Genomic DNA, 23,637 nt, shown 5'->3' with positions numbered 1-23,637 from the left:
AAACATCAATACGCGAACCACATGTTCTACCAAGGTCTGGCACACTGCTGTCCTTGGCCTGTGATTTCAAAGATACCTGATGGACCACCGCTGGGAGGGAGGAGGCTGGGGGAGAATCTGGTGACAAATGAGAAAACCATCGTATTACACAGCCTCACACCTTTCCAAACGGCTTCTGTGTTCCAGGTAGCTGAGTCGGGTTTCTGAGGAGGGGCTGCTCTGCCTTCGTCTTGGCCCAGCCATGAAGCTCTTCCTGCTTTGTGTCTGCACGCTGCTCCTGATGGCTTCACAGCTGAGGGCAGTCAGCTTTCCGGAAGATGAGGAGCCCCTCAATACTGTGGACTACCACTGTAAGTGATCCGAAGCAGTGTTCTCTCCTAAGAAGGAAGCATATTCATTTTCAGAACCGGAGAGAGATTTTTGCCTGTTAATTTATTCGGTCATCATTTCACTGTTTTTGAAAACAACGGAACAGTTTGATTGCTTTTCTGGCAACCCACATAGAGGTACAGATATAGCTTCTATATATCCCATATACTTTTTGAGTATAAACAAAAGGACCCATTATGTTATCTATTTTCCGTAAAAAAAAAGAAAAAGACCGTTTGCTGACATTTGCTGCCTTTTATTCATTTATATTCAAGACCTTAAGAGAGGAATTTAGTTAAAACCTTTCTACAACTAGTATATACAGCTAATCAATGCTGTCTATTGATTCTTCAGCTCCATAATCCTGACTGATGGTTTAGCCCATTTTTACTTGCAGATTCAAGGCAATATCCGGTTTTTAGAGGGCGCCCTTCAGGCAATGAATCACAACACAGGCTGGACTTTCAGCTGATGTTGAAAATTCGAGACACACTTTATATTGCTGGCAGGTAATTTTCCTCTCATTGGTTTATTAGATTAAAATTCTTTTCTCTTGTGGTGCTTGCATTAATGTGTCTAGTTCATGAAAAACTAATATGTGATTGTGATCGAGAATTGCAAGTAGCCAAAAATATTCATGGAGAAGAGTCAGTGTTGTATACCAAAAACAAAATACAGAGCTAAAAAGCCTTCAGCACTGCTATTTTATTACTGCCATCAAAAAACCATACACCATTCTTTTTTTTTTCCCTAAAGCAGCAGGGAAAAAAAAATCGTTCCTTATTCTCTTTTAACTCAGAATTGTTGGAGCAAATACTAGAAATATACCTATGCTAATACCAATTGGCAGTTTGACTCAGGCTTGGAGAACTTGCTTTTGATTATACAAATATATATATAAAACATATGTATGTATATATATATATGTATGTATATATATATGTATATATATATGTGTATATATATATATATATATATGCACCTCAGTAATGAAAAAGAACTCTGTTAATCTTGTTTGGGACAGAGACGATCCAGAGGCTCTCCAAAACATGATAAAGGCAGATATGTAAAACTAAATAAGCAGCAACTTCACATTTTTACGCATTCAACATGATTTGACTTCCTCCCTTATCTCCACCAGGGATCAAGTTTATACAGTCAACTTAAATGAAATCCCCAAAACAGAAGTCATTCCAAGCAAGGTGAGCCATTACAATTAGGAAATTTCTTCACGCTTACTTAGGACTTAAGTTATTATTCCCGCCCCCCCTCCAAATATGTCCCTACTAAACCCTGATTTGCTTAATACAGAAGCTGACATGGAGGTCAAGACAACAGGATCGAGAAAACTGTGCTATGAAAGGCAAGCATAAAGTGAGTGGAGCAGACAAGGACCCCTAGACTCAGAACATTCCAGAACATCCGCATATGCAATGTGTAACATCAATGTACTTACTCTCTTTAGGATGAATGCCACAACTTTATCAAAGTATTTGTTCCCAGAAACGATGAGATGGTTTTTGTTTGTGGCACCAATGCATTCAATCCCATGTGCAGATACTACAGGGTAAGCGTGCTTTTTGATCCTGTTTGGTCTTCACTGGACTACTATTCACATGGAGTCCTTTTCTCTATGTTCCAGAAATTTCTTTGATCGCTAACGCACTAAAAATAAGCAAAGAAGAATTCTTCAAGTACAATTTCAATCTAAATAAAGCAATATTGCATTCAGACAGGTACATTGAACAGATGTGACAAGATCTATTTATTTTTCTTTTATAGTTGAATACCTTAGAGTATGATGGGGAAGAAATTAGTGGCCTGGCAAGATGCCCATTTGATGCCAGACAAACCAATGTTGCCCTGTTCGCTGGTAAGAACCTGCAGCACCCTGACTATGAATGATTAATGACACTGAAGCTACAAAATGAATTTAAATGGGGGAGGAATTAAAAAGCTAACTTTGGCAGACACAGGTATCTCAAAGGCTCAAATGCAAACTATTTTTATAAAGAAAACTTAAAAGCCCATGTATCTCAGTGCATGTTATACGTCTCCTGACATGTGGCTGGCTCTGTTGTTAACTAAGCCAGTGACCCCTGAGTAAGTTCCTTAATTGTGGATGTTTATACCCCTAATCTGTAAAATGAGGTAATATGATGGGACAGCTGGGTAAGAGGCTGAGCGTCAGGTATGTACTTATCTGACTAGATAATGGAAGCAGGTGGAAACGCTGTAAGGGGTCTAAACACACTGCTACATAATTATGGTTATTTTACCCAATTATCATTTTGGTTTCAGATGGGAAACTATATTCTGCCACAGTAGCTGACTTCTTGGCCAGTGATGCTGTGATTTATCGAAGCTTGGGAGACGGATCTGCTCTTCGCACCATAAAATATGATTCCAAATGGATAAAAGGTACCTTTGAAGAGCAGTGGACGTGGGCGGGGTGGCTTGGGAGTGAGCAGCAGCCAGGGCCAGCCGGAAGTTGAGTGCAGGACTCTGGTAGGTCACCTGGAACAAAACCATCCTGCCTTGGTGGTGGACAGGAGCACTGGTCAAAAAGGGGAGCCTAATGGGCATGCCAGGAAGAAGTTCATCGAGGAGCTCCAAAACAAAAACCTAGGGAGCACTCCTGTCTGGTGTACCAATTTGTCTAACTGCAAATGCAGATAGCATCCTTGCCCACCCCCATCTGCCCACCTTGAGAATCCATGAGGAGAATCCGTGAGCCCACAGCTTCAGTCATTTGGTTCTTGAGATTCTAGCAACTGAATTTTTTTTTTATCCTCAGGGTAATAAGTTTTCTTCCCTAGTTAAGTAGGTTAATGAAGAAATCTGTTGAAACAAAGATCTTTGCTGCAGTATAGTTCCCCGTAGGACTTTCTACAGTCCATTAGCTAACTCCAAAGACATTCACAGGCTCTCTGAAGCTTGAACCCCCACCCAGATTGGGGCTCCTGGAAATCACTACCTTGGTGTGACTCTCCAGCATCTGTCTGTCATACCTGGCAGTGGAGAGCTTAGGCTAATTACTCTTTTTTTTTTTTTTTTCTTTCAGAGCCACACTTTCTTCATGCCATAGAATATGGAAACTATGTCTATTTCTTCTTCCGAGAAATTGCTGTGGAACACAACAACTTAGGCAAGGTGAGTTCTGCAGGGTTGATTGGTATTGGGAGTTGAGGCTAGTTCTGCAGAGGGACAGATTGATGTTTTGGCGTGCAAACGTTTCCAGCATTCGGTTCAGTGCATGGAAGGCTGAAGTCAGAGATCTAGGTGCTTTTTGGGGAGAATAATTTGCTAGAAACCCATGAATGATGACCAGAATGGGACAGCAACCTTAGGCCTTCAGAAGGTTGCATTGTTTAATATCACCACAGGCAGTATTCTCTACATGCCTCTGACCTTGCTCTTTAGAAATCCGTTGATAGTCTAGTCTCTTACCTAGTCAAAAGGCAAGATTGAAAAAGTAGGGGATCTCGTTTAATTCAGGAAGTGATGGTAAATTATTTACATTTCTCCTATGCCAAGTTTAAAGACCACATATTTTTTTTCCCGTGAGGTACAGGTTAGGTGGTTACTATCTCCCAAATGCTGGGATTACAGGCATACACCATTACATGGTCCTGAGATTGTACATCTCCTTAGCAATGTAAGAACAGTCAACTACCTCCCCCCCATTCTTTTGTTTTTCTCACAGGTCAATCTAGTTTGCCTTCTTCCTGTATAGATCCCTCAGGAGAGGGTGGCTACATATTTTTGAGCCAAGTATCTTAAGCACGTCTAGTCTCTCATGGCATTCCTATCGGCATTTGGTTCACAGTCCCGACCCATCCTCATAACCCATTGCTTGTCTCTGTACCTGGACAGGCTGTGTATTCCCGTGTGGCTCGTATATGTAAAAATGACATGGGTGGCTCCCAGCGGGTCCTGGAGAAACACTGGACTTCGTTTCTGAAGGCTCGGCTGAACTGTTCAGTCCCTGGCGATTCCTTTTTCTACTTCGACGTTCTGCAGTCTATCACAGACATAATCCAAATCAACGGCGTCCCCACTGTGGTTGGGGTGTTTACCACACAGCTCAACAGGTAAGAACCTGTCCCGGAAGCTTCTGGAGATGCTCCGTGCTCCCGCGCAGGGCCCGGGGGCCACGTGCCTGTTGTACCCCCCCCCCTTCTTCCTCATTGTTTTCTGCTTCTCATTGTTCTCAGCATTCCCGGTTCTGCAGTGTGTGCATTCAGCATGGAAGACATTGAGAAGGTGTTCAAAGGACGGTTTAAAGAACAGAAAACTCCAGATTCCGTTTGGACAGCAGTCCCCGAAGACAAAGTACCCAAGCCAAGGTAAAGACAACCCACTGAAAAGGATTTTTTTTTCTTGCACAAAAATCCCCTGTGGTCACTGGTTGCATCCATCCATCTTCAAAGAGCAGCTGGGCCAACCTCCCAGCCCAGGACTGGGGGTGGGGGTCGGGGGGGCCTGGGCAGCATCTCAGACAAAGCCAGTAAGCAGCCCCCCTGCAGACTGCAATCACCCTGTGCTTGCCAATGTGGATATCAGAGAAATAGCATCACTTCCTGGTCACCTTTGACTCTCCTGACCTCTCCTTTCAGACTGGGCACTTCCTCCTTAGATACAGTTGTGGGGTGGGGGCGGGAAAAGAATCCCGTTTTTCTTTCAGGCCTGGCTGTTGTGCGAAACATGGCCTTGCGGAAGAGTATAAAACCTCCATCGACTTCCCCGATGAGACCTTGTCATTCATCAAGTCCCACCCCCTGATGGACTCCGCCGTCCCACCCATTGCCGATGAGCCCTGGTTCACAAAGACCCGAGTCAGGTGAGGCGGTGTGGGATTGGGCGGCCGGCTCCTGTCCTGTGTTCTCTGGTGGTTGCCTTTCCCATCTGACTTACCCCACCTCCTCTGGCAGGTACAGACTGACAGCCATCGCCGTGGACCGTTCGGCAGGGCCTCACCAGAACTACACAGTCATCTTCGTTGGCTCCGAAGCTGGCATTGTACTTAAAGTTTTGGCAAAGACCAGTCCTTTCTCGTTGAATGACAGCGTATTACTGGAAGAAATTGAAGCTTACAACCAAGCAAAGTAGGTCTATTTTATGAGAAAGCTCTTCAGCACTGCTCAGAAATTTCTGGTGTATATTCCAACTCTTCTGCTCACTTCCTCTCAGCCTTTTAAATTAGTGGTCTTGGTTTGTTTGGTTTGGTTTTCTGGAGCCCGCTAGTGCACAGAGAGAGGGTGAATAGTTGATGAATGTGCATATAATTCAGTCCTCGTTTTCCACTTGTGGAAATGAGAATATTTTAGCACTACCCCTTGTATCTTCCAGATATAGTTCAGAATGCTACATAGGCACGTATATTTATAGCATTGATAGTTTACTGGTTTCTTCAAACCAGAACATAAGATATTATTTGAGCAATTAAGAAAAACAAGATATAGTTAACAGAATTAGAGCCAAGGAAACATCTGGAAACACTTCAAACATGTGATGATTCCAATTATATTAAAAAAAAAAAAAAGTCACTAGAGCCGGGCGCTGGTGGCTCACACCTGTAATCCTAGCTACTCAGGAGACTGAGATGTGAGAATCATGGTTCAAAGCCAGCCCAGGCAAGGAAGTCCATAAGGCTCTTATCTCCAATTAACCACCAGAAAATGAAAGTGGCGCTGTGGCTCAAGTGGTAGAGTGCTTACCTTGAGCTGAAGAGCTCAGGGACAGTGCCTAGGCCCAGAGTTCAAGCCCCATGACCGCCCTCTCCCCCCCCCCCCGCCCCCTCAAAAGAAAGCCACTAGAAGCTCCCAAGTCCTTTACAAATGTAATCTTTGAAAACCCTCTGTCCCACCAGAAGTTTAACCATCAATGCAAATCACATGATTATCAGTCCCCAAACGATGTACCTGCCTGGCTTGCTACCAAGAACACTAAGATTTCCCCAGTCACTGCAAAGCCAAGCCATACATGCCTTGCACATGTAGATTCTGACCCACTAAAAAGTATGTCTTCAAAAATCTCTCCCATAAAACAGGTGCAGCGCAGAGAGTGAGGAAGAGAAGAAGGTCATCTCATTACAGCTGGATAAAGACCGCCACGCTCTGTTTGTGGCCTTCTCCAGCTGTGTGATCCGCATTCCCCTCAGCCGCTGTGAGCGGTACGGATCATGTAAAAAGTAAGCTCACGTTTCTGTACTTACCCTGGGTCTTGGACCTTGATGGACGAGAAAATTCCAACCATGCTCTGTTTACTTGTCTACAGGTCTTGCATTGCATCTCGTGACCCGTATTGTGGCTGGTTAAGCCAGGGTACTTGTGGAAGAGTAGCAGTAGGGATGGCGTAAGTAGGCTTTGTCATGTTAGTGATCAACTGTCTTCTCCAGGATCTCTAAAGCTGTAACTTTTAGAAACTTCCCTTCTTCCTTCCTTCCTTCCTCACATTTTTGTTTGAGAAATAAGTCAAAAGAAAACCTGAAATGTGAAGAAAGGAAGGGATCTTACTGACATCAGAGAAATTGATAGGGGGGGGGGGGGGACAAAATTCCTTCTACCTCTACAACCAGCCTAGTTAAATTGTTAACACCGTTCAGCCAGTCAGGTTGAAATGTCAATGTGTGCTTTTTGCCCATCCTCACTAATCAGTCTGTCTTCTTGGTTCTGCACTGGTTGCCCTTGGGTCCCTATGAAGGCTCCTAACTGAAGACTTCTTTGCTTTCCATAACCACAGTGCTGGAGGGTATGAACAAGACACAGAATACGGCAACACGGCCCATCTAGGGGACTGCCATGGTAAGACAAAATCTTCCCTTCTCCTTACCCATGTCTTTTGGACCACATTTGCACGTGAACATTATTTTACACTAAGCCTTCAGAAGGACCCAGGACACACACCACCTAGCATTTAACTTAAAACTTCGCAAAAGCTGAGCTGTTTGGTCATGGGGGATATAAAAGAAAAATAACCTTTACTTTTTCTTTTCTTTTTTTTTCTTTTCCTCACCGGTTTACAATTTCATAGGAAAGAACAAAAATCTGGAGAAAAGTAGTCTAACCAGTAGGTTAATCTTTTTTAATTTGTAGGCTTTTCTTTTAACTTTTTTAAGTTACGTGGAATTCATAAACTTTTTTGCTTTCTTTTTGGTTACTTTTCACTGATTCCTGTTCCTTTAATTCCTTTAGAAATTTTGCCTACTTCAACTACACCAGATTACAAAATATTTGGCGGTCCAACATCTGGTTAGTTTTGTTTCATTTTTTTGAATTAACCACCTTTGCTTTCCTTGAGTTCAACATTTTCAACCCCTTCTCCCCCCTCCCTTTTGCGCAGTTTGGCAGCCCTTCATTTTTCCGCTTTGACTCATAACCCCACTTATGATGGTACCCAAAGACTTCTTCTAATTCTACACTCCACCCCCTGTGTAGCATGTTAACAGTTCATCATTGAGCAAGGCACATCGTTTCAGAAAACTCCAACAGGTTCACGTGAACTGCATTCCAGCTGCACGCACGCCCCCCCCCCCCCCCCAGCTTTCTTTCTCTCTCACCCCTTTGCATCGTGAATGTTTCCTCTGGTCATCTATATGGAATGGATGGCAGAATTTCATACTTTTCCTCTTCTCCCCTCACCTTCCCTAAGACCTAATAAACAAAATACACATTTCCCTGAAAATGTGTATTCGTGAGTTTTAAGGATTGTTTCGCGGTGATTCTGGGACTCTCTCTGAATGTCATAGTATCAGGAGCTCGGCTGGATGAAGCAGAGTTTTGATGTGTTAAGACATCCAGTGGTTCTCTATGCTTCTCAATCTGTATTTGCGTGGGAGCGTTCATCTGCGACTGCTGCCCCAGTAAAGAACTTGGAGCTAAGGTTTTAGCCTAAAGGCTTAATGTACTTACGTTTGGAGGGAAATTACCTTGGTGGAAGTTAGTAATAGCCGTATAAAAAAAGCTAAGTAACTCTCAAATCCTGTTGCTGCTTCTGGGGTTCAGAGTAGGTGAGGGGGAAGGATGGAAGATCTTACGTATCTAAACATCTTTGCTTTTGCTTATATTACTGCTTCCTCTTTGGAAGAAACTCTGTAGGCATTTCAGAACATAAAGCTAGGTGCCTTCTCTGCTCTAGAAAGAGGCCCTTAGTGGACAGGGTCAGGCAGAATAGGTTTATCAATATCAAGTGTTTACTAAGACATAACTAGGGTGGAATCAGATGGTAGCTTCCCCAGTGAAGGAAATAAAGGTCCAATCATCTATAAAAGCACTTTCTTTGTCAAATTTACATAAACAGAAATCACAGGAGATGAGCAGCATAATCACCCAGTATCCCTGGGAATGTCTTCAATTTTGCAGTCTGTTTAATATGTCTTCAGTGAGTTCTCATTCGTCTCTTGAGAGAAAAGGATGTGGTGTAGGCTCCTCAGATGTATTTTTATGAAATAGTAGAACAGGCTCTCTTATCATTTGGATTGAAACTTTAAAAAAAAATGCAACAGACCAATCAGAAAAGTTTTCTGATGCTACCATGTTAATGAACATCTGTTTGCCACCACAGACATGGAGGTATCTTCATCTTCTATTACCACAGTGGCAAGTATCCCAGAAATTACACCTAAAGTGATTGATACCTGGAGACCTAAACTGACGAGCTCCCGGAAATTTGTAGTTCAAGATGACCCAAACACTTCTGATTTTACTGATTCTTTATCGGGTATCCCAAAGGGTAAGGCTTTACCAGGGAACTCATCTCTTAACTGTGTGGAAACCTGATTCCCAATCTCTCAGAGGAGTGTGCAGTTTGAAGAGGTGAATCTAAATGGAGCTGCCACCACCACACCTCTGCCACACTGGCCATACTGCCTTTGGTTTTCTATGGTTAAATCTGAGTGCATTCCTTAAAGGAGGAAAGGCCTGGAATGCTGTTAAAGACAGCCACTCAGACAATCTAATCTGTGTTGCTTTCTCTCTGAAGAATCTGAGAACCTGTTGGTATCAAGGAATGTTGAGGATCACCTCAACATCAAAAAAGTATACTCATGAATGGCAAACACTCCAATGTCAAATATTTTATCTAAGAGCCTTTCCCGGCCTCATGGTTAGCTTTAATCCAAAATGCAATTAGCAAGGAGCAAATAAGGTAAAAAGTTGTGTGGATGCCACGAGCAGTAACACATAACAGAGATTGCTTCTACGATGGACTAAAAGTGATGGTTATGGAGCGTTACAAAACAGTCTCGTGATGAGTTAGCTGATTAGATACAGTACTCTACAAACAAACATCTATTCCTCAGTGCCTACCAAACTGTGGTATCCGGTTTCCAATCAGTTTTTTTTGGTCAATCAATACCTTGTCATTTATGATTTACATCTGTTGATTTTTGCTTTTACATATTTACTATAAAGTTTTATAATCATTCTTCATTCTTCTTTCTGATTTTCTTCAATAACATCATTTCTAGTTTTCTTTCTCGGTCTTTCACAATGCCACTGAATTCCATAACCATGAACATTTATTTAAAACAACTAATATTCCAAGGCCTTAGTACTGACCTAAAGCTATGTAGAATTGTCAAAACCCTCTAGCTCACTTATTCTGGGATAGCTGTGTGTATTAGCATGTAATAGACTTAGATACCTCTTAAACTAACATTTCTTTGAATGACTGTTAGGTGTCTGTGGTTGCATTAAAAATTCCAGTATTTACAAACTAATTCACTCGTCTCCTCCAGGTCTAATTTAAATAGTTCTCAACTACCTCCAGATAATGTTATGGTATTACTTACCTAAAACATAAAAAATATTTCCTTACATTGTTTCCTTATACTGGGTTTCTTCTATAGCAGGTAATTCAAGAATGCTTTGCCCTGAAATGGAATGGAAAACAATACAAGCATGAAACTTTGTACTTGTGCCTCACAATGATCAAGCAGATGCTTTTAGTTTATGAGCAAATCCTGTGTTCTTACACTAGTTAAGTTAGAGTAATTCTACTAGCATAATATATGTTTATGCTAATTTATGCATCTTCCTAATCCCAGCAGCTGCTCTTTAATCCTGATTTATGAATGAAGAGAAAATCATGAGATGAAACATTTCAAGGGATTAAAACTGGCTATTTGGAAAGTACAGACCTTCTAACTAATTTTTTTTTTTGGGTGAAAGCACTATCTAACAACTACTTAAGAGAGATGAGGGGTTAAAGGACAGAAAAAAATGTATAGCTCAATGGGAAATAAGAGTTTTGCAGCAATCATATGTCTCTGGAGAACCTACTGTGATGAAAGAAAAATCTCAGTAGCGTATGCTGGACCCTCCAAGCTAGGCAAGTGGGCTGTGTGAGGGGAGGGTCAGCTCCGTGGAAGCACCTTGTTCAGACATGCCTTGTGTGTCTACTGCAGGTGTCCGATGGGAAGTCCAATCTGGAGAATCCAACCAGATGGTCCACATGAATGTCCTCATCACCTGTGTCTTTGCCGCTTTCGTTTTGGGTGCGTTCATTGCTGGTGTGGCAGTCTACTGCTACCGTGATATGTTTGTCCGGAAGAACAGAAAGATACATAAAGATGCAGAATCGGCGCAGTCATGCACAGACTCGAGTGGAAGTTTCGCTAAACTGAATGGTCTCTTCGACAGTCCAGTCAAGGAATACCAACAGAATATTGATTCTCCTAAACTCTACAGCAACCTCCTGACCAGTCGGAAAGAGCTGCCACCCAGTGGGGATACAAAATCCATGGTAATGGACCATCGAGGCCAACCTCCAGAGCTGGCTGCTCTCCCTACACCAGAGTCCACACCTGTGCTGCACCAGAAGCCACTACAGTCCATGAAGAGCCACTCAGACAAGCCCCATGGCCATGGAGCTTCCAGGAAGGAAACCCCTCAGTTCTTTCCTTCTAGTCCTCCACCTCATTCTCCATTAAGTCATGGGCATATCCCTAGTGCCATTGTTCTTCCAAATGCTACTCATGACTACAATACATCTTTCTCAAACTCCAATGCACACAAAGCTGAAAAGAAGCTTCAAAACCTTGATCACCCTCTTACCAAGTCAGCCAGTAAGAGAGATCACCGGCGTTCTGTGGATTCCAGAAATACCCTCAATGACCTCCTGAAGCATCTAAATGACCCAAACAGTAACCCCAAAGCCATCATGGGAGACATCCAAATGGCTCACCAGGCCCTAATGCTGGATCCTGTGGGCCCAGTGTCGGAGGTCCCGCCGAAGGTCCCTAACCGGGAGGCATCCCTCTACTCCCCTCCTTCAACACTGCCCAGAAATAGTCCAACCAAGCGAGTAGATGTCCCCACTACTCCTGGGGTCCCAATGACTTCCCTGGAAAGACAACGGGGTTATCACAAAAGTTCCTCACAGCGGCACTCTATATCTGCTATGCCTAAAAACTTAAACTCACCAAACGGTGTTTTGTTATCCAGACAACCTAGTATGAACCATGGGGGATACATGCCCACCCCGACTGGGGCGAAGGTAGACTATATTCAGGGGACACCAGTGAGCGTCCACCTGCAGCCTTCCCTCTCCAGACAGAGCAGCTATACCAGTAATGGCACCCTTCCCAGGACGGGACTAAAGAGGACACCGTCCTTAAAACCTGATGTGCCACCAAAGCCTTCCTTTGTTCCTCAAACCCCATCAGTCAGACCACTGAACAAATACACCTACTAGGTCTCAAGTGTGCTATTCCCGCGTGGCTTTATCCTATCCTGTTGCTGAGAGGATGATGTTGTAAGGGGTACCTTAACACAAGAGGCTTGCTCGTATTTTAAGAGAACCAAGTGGCCAAAGAGACTCTCTTTAACTTTGGCAACATCAGAACTTGCCACATGTAGCTATTGCAGCAAAACTTCTGTGTGCTTAACTACACACAAAGGAAGGTGCTGGTAATTCCATTTCTGTGGTTGGAAGCTAAAGTGATGCGTAGCTCCCCAGGGGCTACCTTAACCAGGATAAAAGAGCTGAGAACAGTACTCAGAAGAATCTGTGAACAAATACTTGAAAATGGGTTCAATTTGAGGCTGCCATTCTGTGTGGTCTTCCCATTAAATGTGAACATTTTAATATGTATGCATTCACCTTGCCTCTTGCACAAATGTCAAAAAGAACAAAAACAAAACAAAAAAAAAAGATGGTAATGTCCCGAAAAAAAAAGAGAACTTGTATATTACCCAGCAGTTTGCTAAAAAAAAAAAAAAATCAGTCTTTGACCCCAAACTGTAGCATTTTTTTTCATGCCACTGACAAACTGTTGGAAGTGTGAGTGAATGTGTGTGTGCGTGCGCGTGCGTGCGCGTGTGTGTGCGTGTGTGCAGGCATTTGGGAGAAAGTGAGAAAGATGTGTACCCACTAGGATTTGTTTAGCTGCTCACTGCATCTTTTTGTGCTATGGAGTTGTTTACATTTGAGCATGACCGAACAAAAAAACTAAACTTCATCCTACATCAGTCATTGGGTTCAGCTCTGAGAGAATACAATCAAAGCTCCCTGGACACTCAAATTGATACACTCACCTGGTGTGGTACCCAATGCCAGAATGTAAGAGTTCCAAGTAAATTTTGTGCTGCTATTCATTTCAGACTTTGATTCCAGTCTTGCCCCAGCTTAAAGAGCTAGAGGTAGAGCTAGTAAGAGGTATCCTTGATTCACCCATCAGTATTCAGTAGTGATATGTTCATGTCCACTGTGAATCAAAGCCTGAATTACACTACTTAACCTTGGACACACTAATAAAGAGTTGATTTAGACTGTGTTGAGTTCTTATCCCCTCCCCAATATGTAAAAGTTTTCCTCCTGTAACTCCTCCTATTCTCCAAAGCAAAAGTAAAAGCAAACGTGGAAAGAAAGACATAGGAAAGGATTTACAATTGAGTGACTTAGCAGGAGCTGTCTGTGCAAACCTCTCAGTGGTACAGTCATGTTGTCTATGTTGTGTTCATGTGAGAATTTTCTCCTGAGTCATGCAGGTAATGACAGTATACTGTAAATACCACATGTGAGTTTACCTGAATCTGTGCATTTTGTGCCTTATTCACAAGAATTATAGAATCACTACAATATGTCAAGTGTGTTGAGTATAGCACATCATTTACTGAGTGCCAGTTGTCAATGTTTTTTCAACCAGCACCTGGAAAGACTTTTAAAAAAAGAAATCATAAAAGCAACCTACAACAGTGAATTGTTAAACAATCCACTCGAATAGCAGCATTACATCTTTTGCCATGATAAAAACAAAACAAAACATTCCACTCCCACTTTCCTAAGGAGGAAATGGTATCAATGTGAAGTCAAATGGGGTTTCCCAGAGAATACATACCACCTGTGGAGACCACGGAGAGTCAGTTATAGAGTTTGGCAGGACCCTCATACAGTAGTTAAAATGCTGCACATAGCCCAACGGTCTGTTGAACCTAAGCTAAAAGTACCACGGCAAAGGAAGGCTCCTGATTTGTCACACAAATAAGTTCAGCTGATTTCTTGTGATAATGCTGATGAGGTTATCTTACTTGGGGGGAGTATGGGATGTGAAAGACCAGATCCTTTTTATACAGAATCTAGGCTATTGATAAGAGTTGTTCTTTTCCTTTGAGAACATTATTTGACAAAGAATATGCTTTCCTGTGATCTCTGGAAGCTCATCTGTTTTTGAAACACTTCAGCTTTGCAACTAAAATATTACAGATTAATCATAAATTAAACCAACCAATGATAAACACTACTCAGTCCACCACCAACAGATGTGTTTGAATTTACCTTACCAATATTAATCCCAGCGTGGTAACTCTGTGTGACCCCAGATAACATTGTGCTGCCTTGTAGTTTGTAATGTGAGTTCTATCAGTATTTATGTTGAGATTTCTAACATTGACTCTAGTCTCTATTCTGTTCATTTAATTTTTTAAATGCTTTATCCATTTGTGCAAAGGTAAACACAGATTGTATCTTTTTTAATGGTACGGCATTAAAAAGTAACCCTCAGTGAAGTGGCTCTATACTGTTTTATAGAGTACTTTAACATGTATAGAGATCTTGTAAACTTGTATTGTGGATGTGTAAATAATATGTACTTTGGGTTTTTAACACCGCATGTAAAGTCAAAATAAAATATACAATCATTATATCTTGCCTCTTGATATTAAAGAGGTTTACAGTGCATCGTATTTTAAAGTCAGTCAACACCAGCAAAAATTTCTTTAAAAAAAAATCTAAATATTCTTACCTGGACTATTTGCCTTCTGGTTATGGTCACACTACCATTTTCTGGTTGGAAGGCCGATACTGAAGGTCGGAACCTCTAAAAATAAACGATTTTGAAAGTTAGCTGAGCTAAAGCACTCCACTAGTGGTTCTCGTGTATTGGGCTACAACAAATACTTTGAAAGTTCGTGCGTAGTATTCCCACATGAAATTTTAAATCATTTTCGTTCAAAATGACAACTGGCATACAGGATTTGGGCTATTGCAGGTGCTTGGAATTTCTCAAATCTGTCGTTTTAAGGCAATGGGTTCCATTGTCTTTCCCTTGGTTTGTACTTAACGGTGATGGCTCTCATGGCACAATACCATTTCTTAGGGTCATATCAGTGGTGGTAGTAATTCCTGCCTTCTTGGTTCCACGCTTCTGCCCAGAGCCAGTTGCATGCAGTCTCTCAGTCCCCGCACGCAGGGTCTCCAGGGACCTCAGTGGCATCTCTACACAAAAGCACACTCTGCCATATTCCTGTCTAGGATCTTATTCTCGCTCTCAGTGTCATCTAATGAGGGTTGCTGCATTTCACTACCACTTCAGCTAGGAGGTCCCTTTGTAGGCCCGTTATGGCATGTTCCAGATGAGGACGAATTTGCAAGAACCCTTAGGCAAGAGAACTGGTCTGGTGGAAAATCTGTCTCTCTTCATAGTAGCCAGCACCAGAGCTGGACATGCTACAAGGCAAGTACCCCACTGTCCTGCTGCTGGCTGAAGGCGTCTCCTGTCTCACCGCGTAACTCTTACAGCTTTGGTCAAATTGATGAAGAAATAAGACAAATACATGTGCAGTCTGTTTCTTCCCGGGCATTCCCCCCCCCACACACATTGTATTATCTTTCATTTACATTGCATTTGTCTATTCAATTAGTATTTCTTATAGCTACAGCCCCCAGAGCAGTTTTTCTGGTTTCAGTAACACATTTTTTTTCCTTCTAAACACATGACTTTCCTCCTTTTAGAAACATTTTAGCTTCCCCCCCCCCCCCCGCCCCCACCATGGACATCTTGGCTAGTTTAATGGAAGCCATGGACTAAAAGCTGAATTCACTGTTCTTTTCAGGGAATTTGTAGTCTCCTACCACTACATCTATGGATTCTCAAGATAAATGCTCAGATCCCATTTGAAGGAAGTAGGGTAACGAAACTTGGAGCTTTTCATTGGGAATACATTATAAAGCACAAGTAAAACAAATCAACCAGGGCAGAACATTCATGATCTGGTTCTAGAAATCCTACTGACTGGACATTTAGGTTACTCTAGGAGTGGGGCCTGGCGCCGATGGCTTATGCCTGTAATCCTAGCTACTCAGGAGGCTGAGATTGGAGGATTGCTGTTCAAAGCCAGCCAGGGCAGGAAAGGCACTGAGATTTTTACCTCCAATTAACTACCAGAAAACCGGAAGTGGTGCTGTAGCTCAAGTGGTAGAGCGCTGGCCTTGAGCTGAAGAGCTGAGGGACAGCGCCCAGGCCCAGAGTTCAAGCCCCACAAACCACGCCCCCCCCCCCCCCCGCAAAAAAAAAAAAAGGCTGACACAGGCTAAGAAGAAAGAGGATCACCTATGCCCAACCATGATAGCCAAGATGCCGGCTGCCACCACCCACCCTTTGAGAGAAGCCAACGTCCTTCCCTCCAGTATCACCTCAGTCATCCTCCTTGCCAGTCTGGGGCAGAGAACACCGCAAGAGCAGCCCTCCCCCGCAGGTCCAATCCTCCCTCCGTCACTCTACTTCTCTCCACTTGAGTTATCCCATTTGTTAGAAGAGATGGTTTGACATCCATTTCTTTGACAGTTCTATGGTCTCTGTCAACTTGGTAATTCTATTACTTATTTTATGATTGCTATGCTTAACTGTTCGAGCCATGCCAAGCTATTCAATAGCTTGGTTTTTAGGCTATTTATGGAGGTGTGAGGTCTGTTCCCTCTTAGACATGCAATGTATGTGAGACTAGCAATAAAATAAAGCATGATAAACAATGTACCTCAAGCTATTTAGCTCAGATCTATATTGGAAATTTACCCTTTTTGCATATATAACATGTTAAACACTTGAATCTCTACCAGGGTTGTATTCTTCATTAAATAGAGGTTATAACAAAGAGGAATGGACCTATAATAAAATTAATCTAATTCTTAGGGTGATAGGGGAGAAGTAGGTAATGTCTTGGAAGGTCACACCATGAATCAAAATTCACACATAAAGGAAAATAACATATTTCTAGTCTCTATCCCATGATATAATTCTCTAAAATTAGGTATTGATTACAAGCTGATAAATTTCTACAGCATGCAATTGAATGCACTTTAAGCTCATGCTAGGCTTGGATGAAAGAAAAGATGAAAATACAGAGGGGGGGGTGTGGTGTGTGTGTGTGTGTGTGTGTGTGTGTGTGTGTGTGTGTGTGTGTGTGTGTGTGTGTGTGTGTGTGTGTGTGTGTGTGTGTGTGTGTGTGTGTGTGTGTGTGTGTGTGTGTGTGTGTGTGTGTGTGTGTGTGTGTACCTTTTTTATGAATGCTCTTTATTTTGTGAGATGAACCTTTTCAATGTTACATTTGTAGAGAGACAGAGTTCAAGGCAATTAGAGTAGTGAGAAGAAGGAATATTGGTCACTATCAAGAAGCCCACGACATTGGAACTTTCTGGGAATGGAACTGTCCCAAATCTAGCTTGGTAGCCTTGCATGGATGAGCACTGAGCACTTAGGGTGGAGCTAGTGACAGACTACAGCACAGGAGCATCTGCCCCAGATCCATAGCTCTATGGAGTGATTTAACTCAGATTAAAAGATAAAATGCACCTTATATATTGTTTGTGTATAGCTACCCTTGTACCTAGCAATAGTCTTTTCCCTAGAGACCCTCTGACAATCCTACCCTTGGGAGACTTGGGCTCACTCTTTATCACTCTGCCAGAGCTCTAGCCTGAGGTTTCTTCTCTTATTTGGAAACTATAGTAGGTGCACCCAGCAGCCTCTATTGGCCCCTCAGGCTTCTGTGAATTGCCTTATCAGAGGTTTCCTACTGCTTTGAGACCTATTCAGTCAATCTCAACACACACTTACTTTTATTTTGATTTTTTTTGGAAAAGGGTAAGATTTGTCTTTCCCATTTGCAGGGTGCAGGTATTATGGTTAGTGTGGATGTGACAACTAGGGAAATATAAATGGAAGGCAATGCACGAATAAAGGCTGATTTACATACTCCCATACTCAAAGCCCAGTGCACAAACACTCTCCATGAAGTGTTGGAAAGGGTGGATCACTGTTCAATCAGGATGGATGGCCCCTTTCCAGCACTTTTATGTACAATGAGGAGAAATTACAACCATTAAAAAGTAGAACAATTATAGTTATATGTCAAGGTTATATGTCAAACCTCCGATGAAAATAAAACATTCAGTGCAAGTGGTCACTTGCTGGGCCATTGTAACTAATATGCAAATCAATTATTTGAGGGGGAAAATGCATAGCTAAACACAGCACAGGCTAGCAGTAAGCTTAGAGGATGTATTCAGAGATGTTACAAAAATCTGATGTATCTAAATTGTACCTAAGTAAATTTAGGATATCCTTCCAGATTAGATTTATATCTATGGACTGTCAGAGGGTCACTGGGGAGAATTCTTTTTTTTTGGGGGGGGGGTCCGGTTGTGGGGCCTGAACTCTGGGCCTGGGTGCTGTCCCTCAGCTCTTCAGCTCAAGGCTAGCACTCTACCACTCTACACAGCCCCACTTCCGGCTTTTTTCTTTTTGCTTATGTGGTGCTGAGGAATCGAACCCAGGGCCTCGAGCATGCAAGGCAAGCGCTCTACCTCTGAGCCACCTTCCCAGCCCAACTGGGGAGAATTCTTAATCTACAGTTGCTCTACACTCAGCTAGGGTTGTATAATGGAAGTTAAATGTGGTTATATTTTTCTCCCTATGACTGGGGAAGTTACATAGACTATCAATAGAGTATTTTCTGATCATTGAAGCTTTCTTGCTTTCTGTGGGGCAGAAAAGAAGTCTGTTGAAGACTTTGGTGACTGCACTAGGGTCTCACTCTGACTACCTGTCTTAGCATAAGACCCTTTAATGCTAATGAGCATTTCCAGATGCTCATTAGAACATGACCTGTTGATGTTAATGAGCATTCTACAAGTATAAATCGCTGATTTGCTAATCAGGATCACAAAAACGATTACAGCATTCTTTAACTGGTCTCAAAGAGAATTTCTGCTTGTGGAGAACTGCTTTATAAAGTAGAAAAAGGGACAGGAATCCCTGGAAACTTTTGCAAATTAGAAATCTCAAGTGATAGCATTTGACATATTATTAGGTCATAAAGTATGACCTAATAATATATATAACCTAAAGTATAACCTAAAGTTAGATCAAGTTGACAGCTGTTCACTGGTCCAGCAATCTAGACTTCGGATGGTCAATGGGTACCTGGGGTGATTCATAAAGATTAAAACTTAAGATTCCAGCCAAGCACCAATGGCTCACACTTTTAATCCTAGCTACTCAGAAGGCTGAGCTCTGAGGGTCCTGGTTCAAAGCCAGACAAATCTAAAAGACTCTTCATTTAAAAAGCAAAAATCTAGAAAGGAGGTGTGGCTCAAATGGTAGTGCTCTAGCCTTGAGTGAAAAAGTCGAGTGAGAGAGGCCCAGAGTTCAGGCCCCAATCAGTATAAAAGTAAAACGAGAAGAAAAACGAGATTCCTGTTCAGACTTCTTTCTAAAGGAAGGCTGAGTAATCCCACCACATTTCCAGAACTTTATTAAAGTATGATTTCCAATTACCTTGTGATAATCCTTTTCCACAGAGGTGAAGTAATATTTACTTAATTTACTTAAGCATCACAGATGACTGTGAATAGCAAAAAAACTAAAATTATTTTAGATGGTTACAAATATGAATATAAAAATAACAGAAAAACTTTAAAAACATTTCATTCTAATGGTTTTTCAATTCTCTATTATTTTTTTCTAAGTATAAAAGAAAAAGAAGAGAAATCTTGGTGACAGCTCTTTACTTTGTTTACCTTATCTATTCTCATTAAAAGATGAAGTCTCTGGTTATCATTGTAAAGCTCTAGAGCAAGGAGACATCAATGATTATTATCAATTAACTTGATGTTCTTAGGTTTCCTTCCTTCCTTCTTTCCTTTCTTCCTTTTCTTTCTTTCTGCCAGTCCTGAACTCAAGGCCTGGATACTGTCCCTGAGTTTCTTTTGTTCAAGGCTAGCGCTCTACCACTTGAGCCACAGCACCACTTCTGGCTTTTTCTGTTTATGTGGTACTGAGGAATCGAACCCAGGGCTACATGCATGTTAGACAAGCGCTCTACCACTGAACCACCTTCCCAGCCCTGTCTTTAGGTTCCTAAAGTATCTAAACAAGAATTTCCTTTTGCTGAGGCACTGAAGTATGGGAACTGTGAAGATACCAGAAGGCAGAAACGAAACTTGGTGAGGAGAAACAAACCACCCGGGCAGAGTAGCTGGGGCAGCGGCGGGGCAGGCATAAGCAGAGGCTGGGAATATACAAGAAGAAGGCTGGGGGGAAAAGGATGTATGGGCTTCAACTTCTTCCTGCCTCAAAGGGCAAGGACTGAGAAAACGGGAAAGCTCCATTTTCTTCCTTTGTCTTCCTTTTTCTCCCTTCGATTCAAGAACACAAAGAGCAAAGCAGCACCACAAAGACAGCGCAAGTCGCTTTGAGGACAATGAAATGATTGCAGTAATGACATCTTGTGAAAATACCAAGCAATTAGGAGAGCAAAGGCTTCTCCTCGGTGACAGCCTGGCATTGAGGTGTCAGGTAAGCCACACCTCTTGCAAAGTTCCCCGTCCTTCCTTCCTTCCCTCCACTTTTAATAAGTAAATTTTCTCAGTGTAAGAATCACTCCCCCCCCCCCCGCCCCGTCATGAGGGAGCTTGTGGGCTGCCTTAAAGAGATGAAGATGTTTCAGGATGATTCTAATCGGCACAACCAGCCCAAAGGGAATTGGACTGTAAGAGTAGGCCTGGGGTCTTACTTTTCCATTGGTATTTCTGCTCTTCTGATCCAAGCCAATTCATCAGGAAGGTCTTTCTCCCTAAAAACAAGCCTGTAAAAGGGAGAAAGCCACCACAAGGGAAATAAACTCCCAATGGTGAAAAGTTTTAGTTATTCCATAGCCGGGCATGGTCTGCTCGGATCTGGATTGATAGATTACTGCCTGAGAATGAAGACAAATCTTTGGGGGAACAGTATTTTTCTCAGCTTTTCATATGCAATCCATTATAATGAGTAATGGTAATTTCTAAATGTGCAGTACCTAGAGCTCTGAAAACACACTGGCTATGACTTTTTGAGACTCCTGAGACCGGGCTAGGCCTTCTACACATTGAGTAACTGGTCTACCCTAATCTAACGTAGTTAATACCCCAGGCTTTCTTTCCTCCCTTATGGGAGTACTTTTAGGACACTATTTAGAAAGACTGCAAAAAGGACTCAAGATAACTACGTTTGACAAGTTGACTATGTCTTACAGCTCTGTGTCAATCTAACAATTTGGTTTCACATCTCATTAAACATAAGAGAAAAATGTCAGAATTCCTAAACACACATGACAATGCAGTATCGTGCAACAACAACAACAAATCCTTGGCAGATAGGTGAGCTATACAACTTTGTACAAAAACTCCCTTTGGGGTTCAGAGAAAATGTCTTGAGGGATGGCTCAGACAGGCAAAACATCATTTCCCTCAGAGGTCAATGCAGCTTCTAGACAGGAGGACAGAATTAATAACAGGCTTTTACTAGGAAGGTAGAAAAAAGAAGGAAAGGTCTTAAAAAACTAAGTGGGTATCTCTCAATACAAACAAGTCATAGAAAAGTACTTCTGTTTCATAACTATGTTACTGCAGTATCTCAAACAACACTCTATGAACAAGGCTAAGAAACACCACATGCAAGTTTCAACTGGATTCTTTGATACAAGTTAAAGGAAGTAGAAAGGAGAGTTGAATAAGAGGGAAAATGGAGAAGTTAGGCGGTGATGGATAGGAATTTGACCCTTATGTACTTGACTTAAAAAAGCTGCTGTAATAGACTGCGGATTGCTATTTTGGTCAAGATTATTGGCATATGAATATTGTATGACTTACAAAAACATTGAGAAAATTACTGAAGGATAAACACCAGGTATTAAAATGTTACTAAAGTGCAACAAATCTAAACCATAACAACAACAGGAGAAGGAAAGAGGAGAAATGACCACAACGAGGAACACGTATGGTACAACACGTATGGTACGTTCCACCCATGTGTTTGTTCATCCATCTCTACCTTTCTATGAGGATGAGAGATGTGTGAAAGAAGAACACTGCTGGTGGCTGACCAGAGCTCCCCCATTGAACATATTATTGGAGCCTGCCACCCCTTCACAATCTGAAAATTCACTGGGTGCTGATGGCTCATGCCTGTTAACCTACTTACTCAGAAGCTGAGATGTGAAGATCATAGTTTCAAGCTCCAGTGGATGAGCAAAACTCCAGAAGTAGAGGTGTGGCTCAAGGGATTGAGTGCCAATTTGAGCAGAAAAAGCCAATGGAGAATATGAGGCCCCAAACTCAAGTCCCAACAATACACAATACACAATACACAATACACAATACACACACACACACACACACACACATACACACACGAAAAAAATCTTTTTCTAGGGGAGACATGGAAGTATGACCCAACTGTAATTAGCAGTATCTAAACAAAAGGGTTTGGGGAAGATTTTCTTCCCTTACAGAAAAAGGAGTGTGGGGCATGTGACCTCTGGATAGACATCACTCTGTTGTACTATGGTGGGGATGGAGCACAGATGCTAATACCTCAAGTCCATGATGGACTAGTACAGCTTCTAATCTAACCAACTTTAGAGCTGCTACACTTCCTGTGGATGGAGCGATTCACATCTTCCTTGTCCTGCTGCTGCTAAGATACTATTTCTTCCAGCTGAAAGAACCCCAAATGGTAGAGTCACCAACACATCATGTCACAGTGGATGGAGCTGATGAGAACCGATGAGGCGGAAATCTGCCCCTGTCATCTATCTATCTGCCTACATATAACTTGTTTTATATTAGTGAATTTCAATCCTGGCTAGATATTACAATCACCCTGGGAGCTTTTTAAAAAATACCAATGTCTGGGCCACATCCCAGAACAATTAAATCAATTAAATCAGTATCTCTAAGGTGGGCCCAAGCACTGGTATTTTTAAAGAGTCTGGTATGCAGCCAGAGTTGAAATTCTCTACTCCACACTCTTCCCTATGTATTGTAAAAAATTAGCATATGTTTTACTCAGGATGTTATAAAATAGTCTTCATTTTAGTTTGCTGCATCAAACAGTTCAAAGTTGCAAGATCAGAGCAATTCTCATTTATTAGCCTACTGTTCTGGGGTTGAGAAACATAGACAAGCTGGTATGGGTTCACTACTCAGACGCTCACAACACTGAATGAGAATATCAGTAAGGTTGGGCAGGGTGGCTCAGGCCTCGTAATCTTAGCTAAGTGGGAGGTAGAGATGTAAAGAACTGCAGTTCAAGACTAATACGGGCAAAATGTTAGCAAGACCCTCAGTCTCACCCAACAAACAAGGATGCTGTCACATGCCTTATTTTCAGATGCAGAATCGACACAGGCAGGAAGGTAATAATGTAAGGCCAAAAAAATAAGCCCCTGCCTGAAAAATAACTGAGAGATGGGTTCAAGTAGTTACGTGTCTGCCGGCCTAGCAAGTGCCAAGTCCTACGTGAAAGCCCTATTCTCCATGGAGAAGAACTGCAACCCAGAGGAAACTAGTTTGTGACCAGACTGGGCAGATTCCATCTCCAAAGGAACTAGCAGAAAGCCAGGCTAGAGATGTGGCCGAGCAAGGGTAAGAACCTGGGCTCAAACCCCAGTAGCACCAAAAGCAAAGCAACCAACCAACTGCCACCACCAACCACAACGAGCTCAGTGC

The 23,637-nt window shown here is 42.2% G+C and overlaps 1 protein-coding gene and 2 long non-coding RNA genes across 14 annotated transcripts in view; 1 reads left to right on the top strand and 2 right to left on the bottom strand.

Annotated features, from left to right (window-relative positions):
* Window positions 1-241: 241 nt before the first annotated feature.
* On the top strand, window positions 242-14,610 carry Sema6d (semaphorin 6D). 12 transcript variants are annotated; one of them, XM_070026619.1, is made up of 19 exons: window positions 242-350; window positions 767-878; window positions 1,511-1,571; window positions 1,681-1,743; window positions 1,835-1,936; window positions 2,152-2,242; window positions 2,671-2,790; window positions 3,434-3,522; window positions 4,246-4,463; window positions 4,587-4,718; window positions 5,057-5,212; window positions 5,304-5,477; window positions 6,422-6,562; window positions 6,649-6,726; window positions 7,075-7,175; window positions 7,405-7,440; window positions 7,566-7,622; window positions 8,935-9,102; window positions 10,778-14,610. In XM_070026619.1, the coding sequence occupies exons 1-19, from the start codon at window positions 242-244 to the stop codon at window positions 12,064-12,066; spliced, it is 3,297 nt and encodes a 1,098-aa protein (XP_069882720.1). In that variant the 3' UTR covers window positions 12,067-14,610. The 12 variants fall into 12 exon arrangements, with proteins under 12 accessions (XP_069882720.1, XP_069882722.1, XP_069882724.1 ...); XM_070026621.1 differs by having other exon boundaries at window positions 7,114-7,175; window positions 10,778-14,609; XM_070026623.1 differs by lacking the exon at window positions 7,405-7,440 and having other exon boundaries at window positions 7,114-7,175; window positions 10,778-14,609.
* Window positions 295-4,322, bottom strand: LOC138830177 (uncharacterized). The gene is made up of 5 exons (XR_011372898.1): window positions 4,238-4,322; window positions 3,076-3,210; window positions 2,795-2,886; window positions 1,826-2,034; window positions 295-377 (listed from the first exon to the last, which is right to left on the bottom strand). It is a non-coding gene; the product is annotated as an uncharacterized lncRNA (long non-coding RNA).
* LOC138830178 (uncharacterized) overlaps window positions 8,704-23,637 on the bottom strand; it is a 41,252-nt gene continuing 26,318 nt past the window's right edge. Inside the window, exons 2-4 of the long non-coding RNA XR_011372899.1 lie at window positions 14,615-14,689; window positions 10,163-10,243; window positions 8,704-8,854 (exon numbers count right to left, since the gene is read on the bottom strand). This is a non-coding gene — a long non-coding RNA (uncharacterized lncRNA). The remainder of the gene's footprint in view (window positions 8,855-10,162; window positions 10,244-14,614; window positions 14,690-23,637) is intronic.

Source organism: Dipodomys merriami, unplaced genomic scaffold (assembly GCF_024711535.1).
Source record: "Dipodomys merriami isolate MVZ:Mamm:240054 unplaced genomic scaffold, mDipMer1.0.p SCAF_185, whole genome shotgun sequence".
NCBI lineage: Eukaryota > Metazoa > Chordata > Mammalia > Rodentia > Heteromyidae > Dipodomys > Dipodomys merriami.
This window is presented reverse-complemented; position numbering and strand designations above follow the sequence as displayed.

Excerpts from the sequence above, each read along its gene's own strand:
- Sema6d (XM_070026619.1), top strand. The coding sequence starts at position 242 with ATGAAGCTCTTCCTGCTTTGTGTCTGCACGCTGCTCCTGATGGCTTCA. Across the intron at positions 7,176-7,404 it reads CCATCTAGGGGACTGCCATG|GAAAGAACAAAAATCTGGAG; the intron begins GTAAGACAAAAT and ends ACAATTTCATAG. Across the intron at positions 7,623-8,934 it reads ATTTGGCGGTCCAACATCTG|ACATGGAGGTATCTTCATCT; the intron begins GTTAGTTTTGTT and ends TTGCCACCACAG.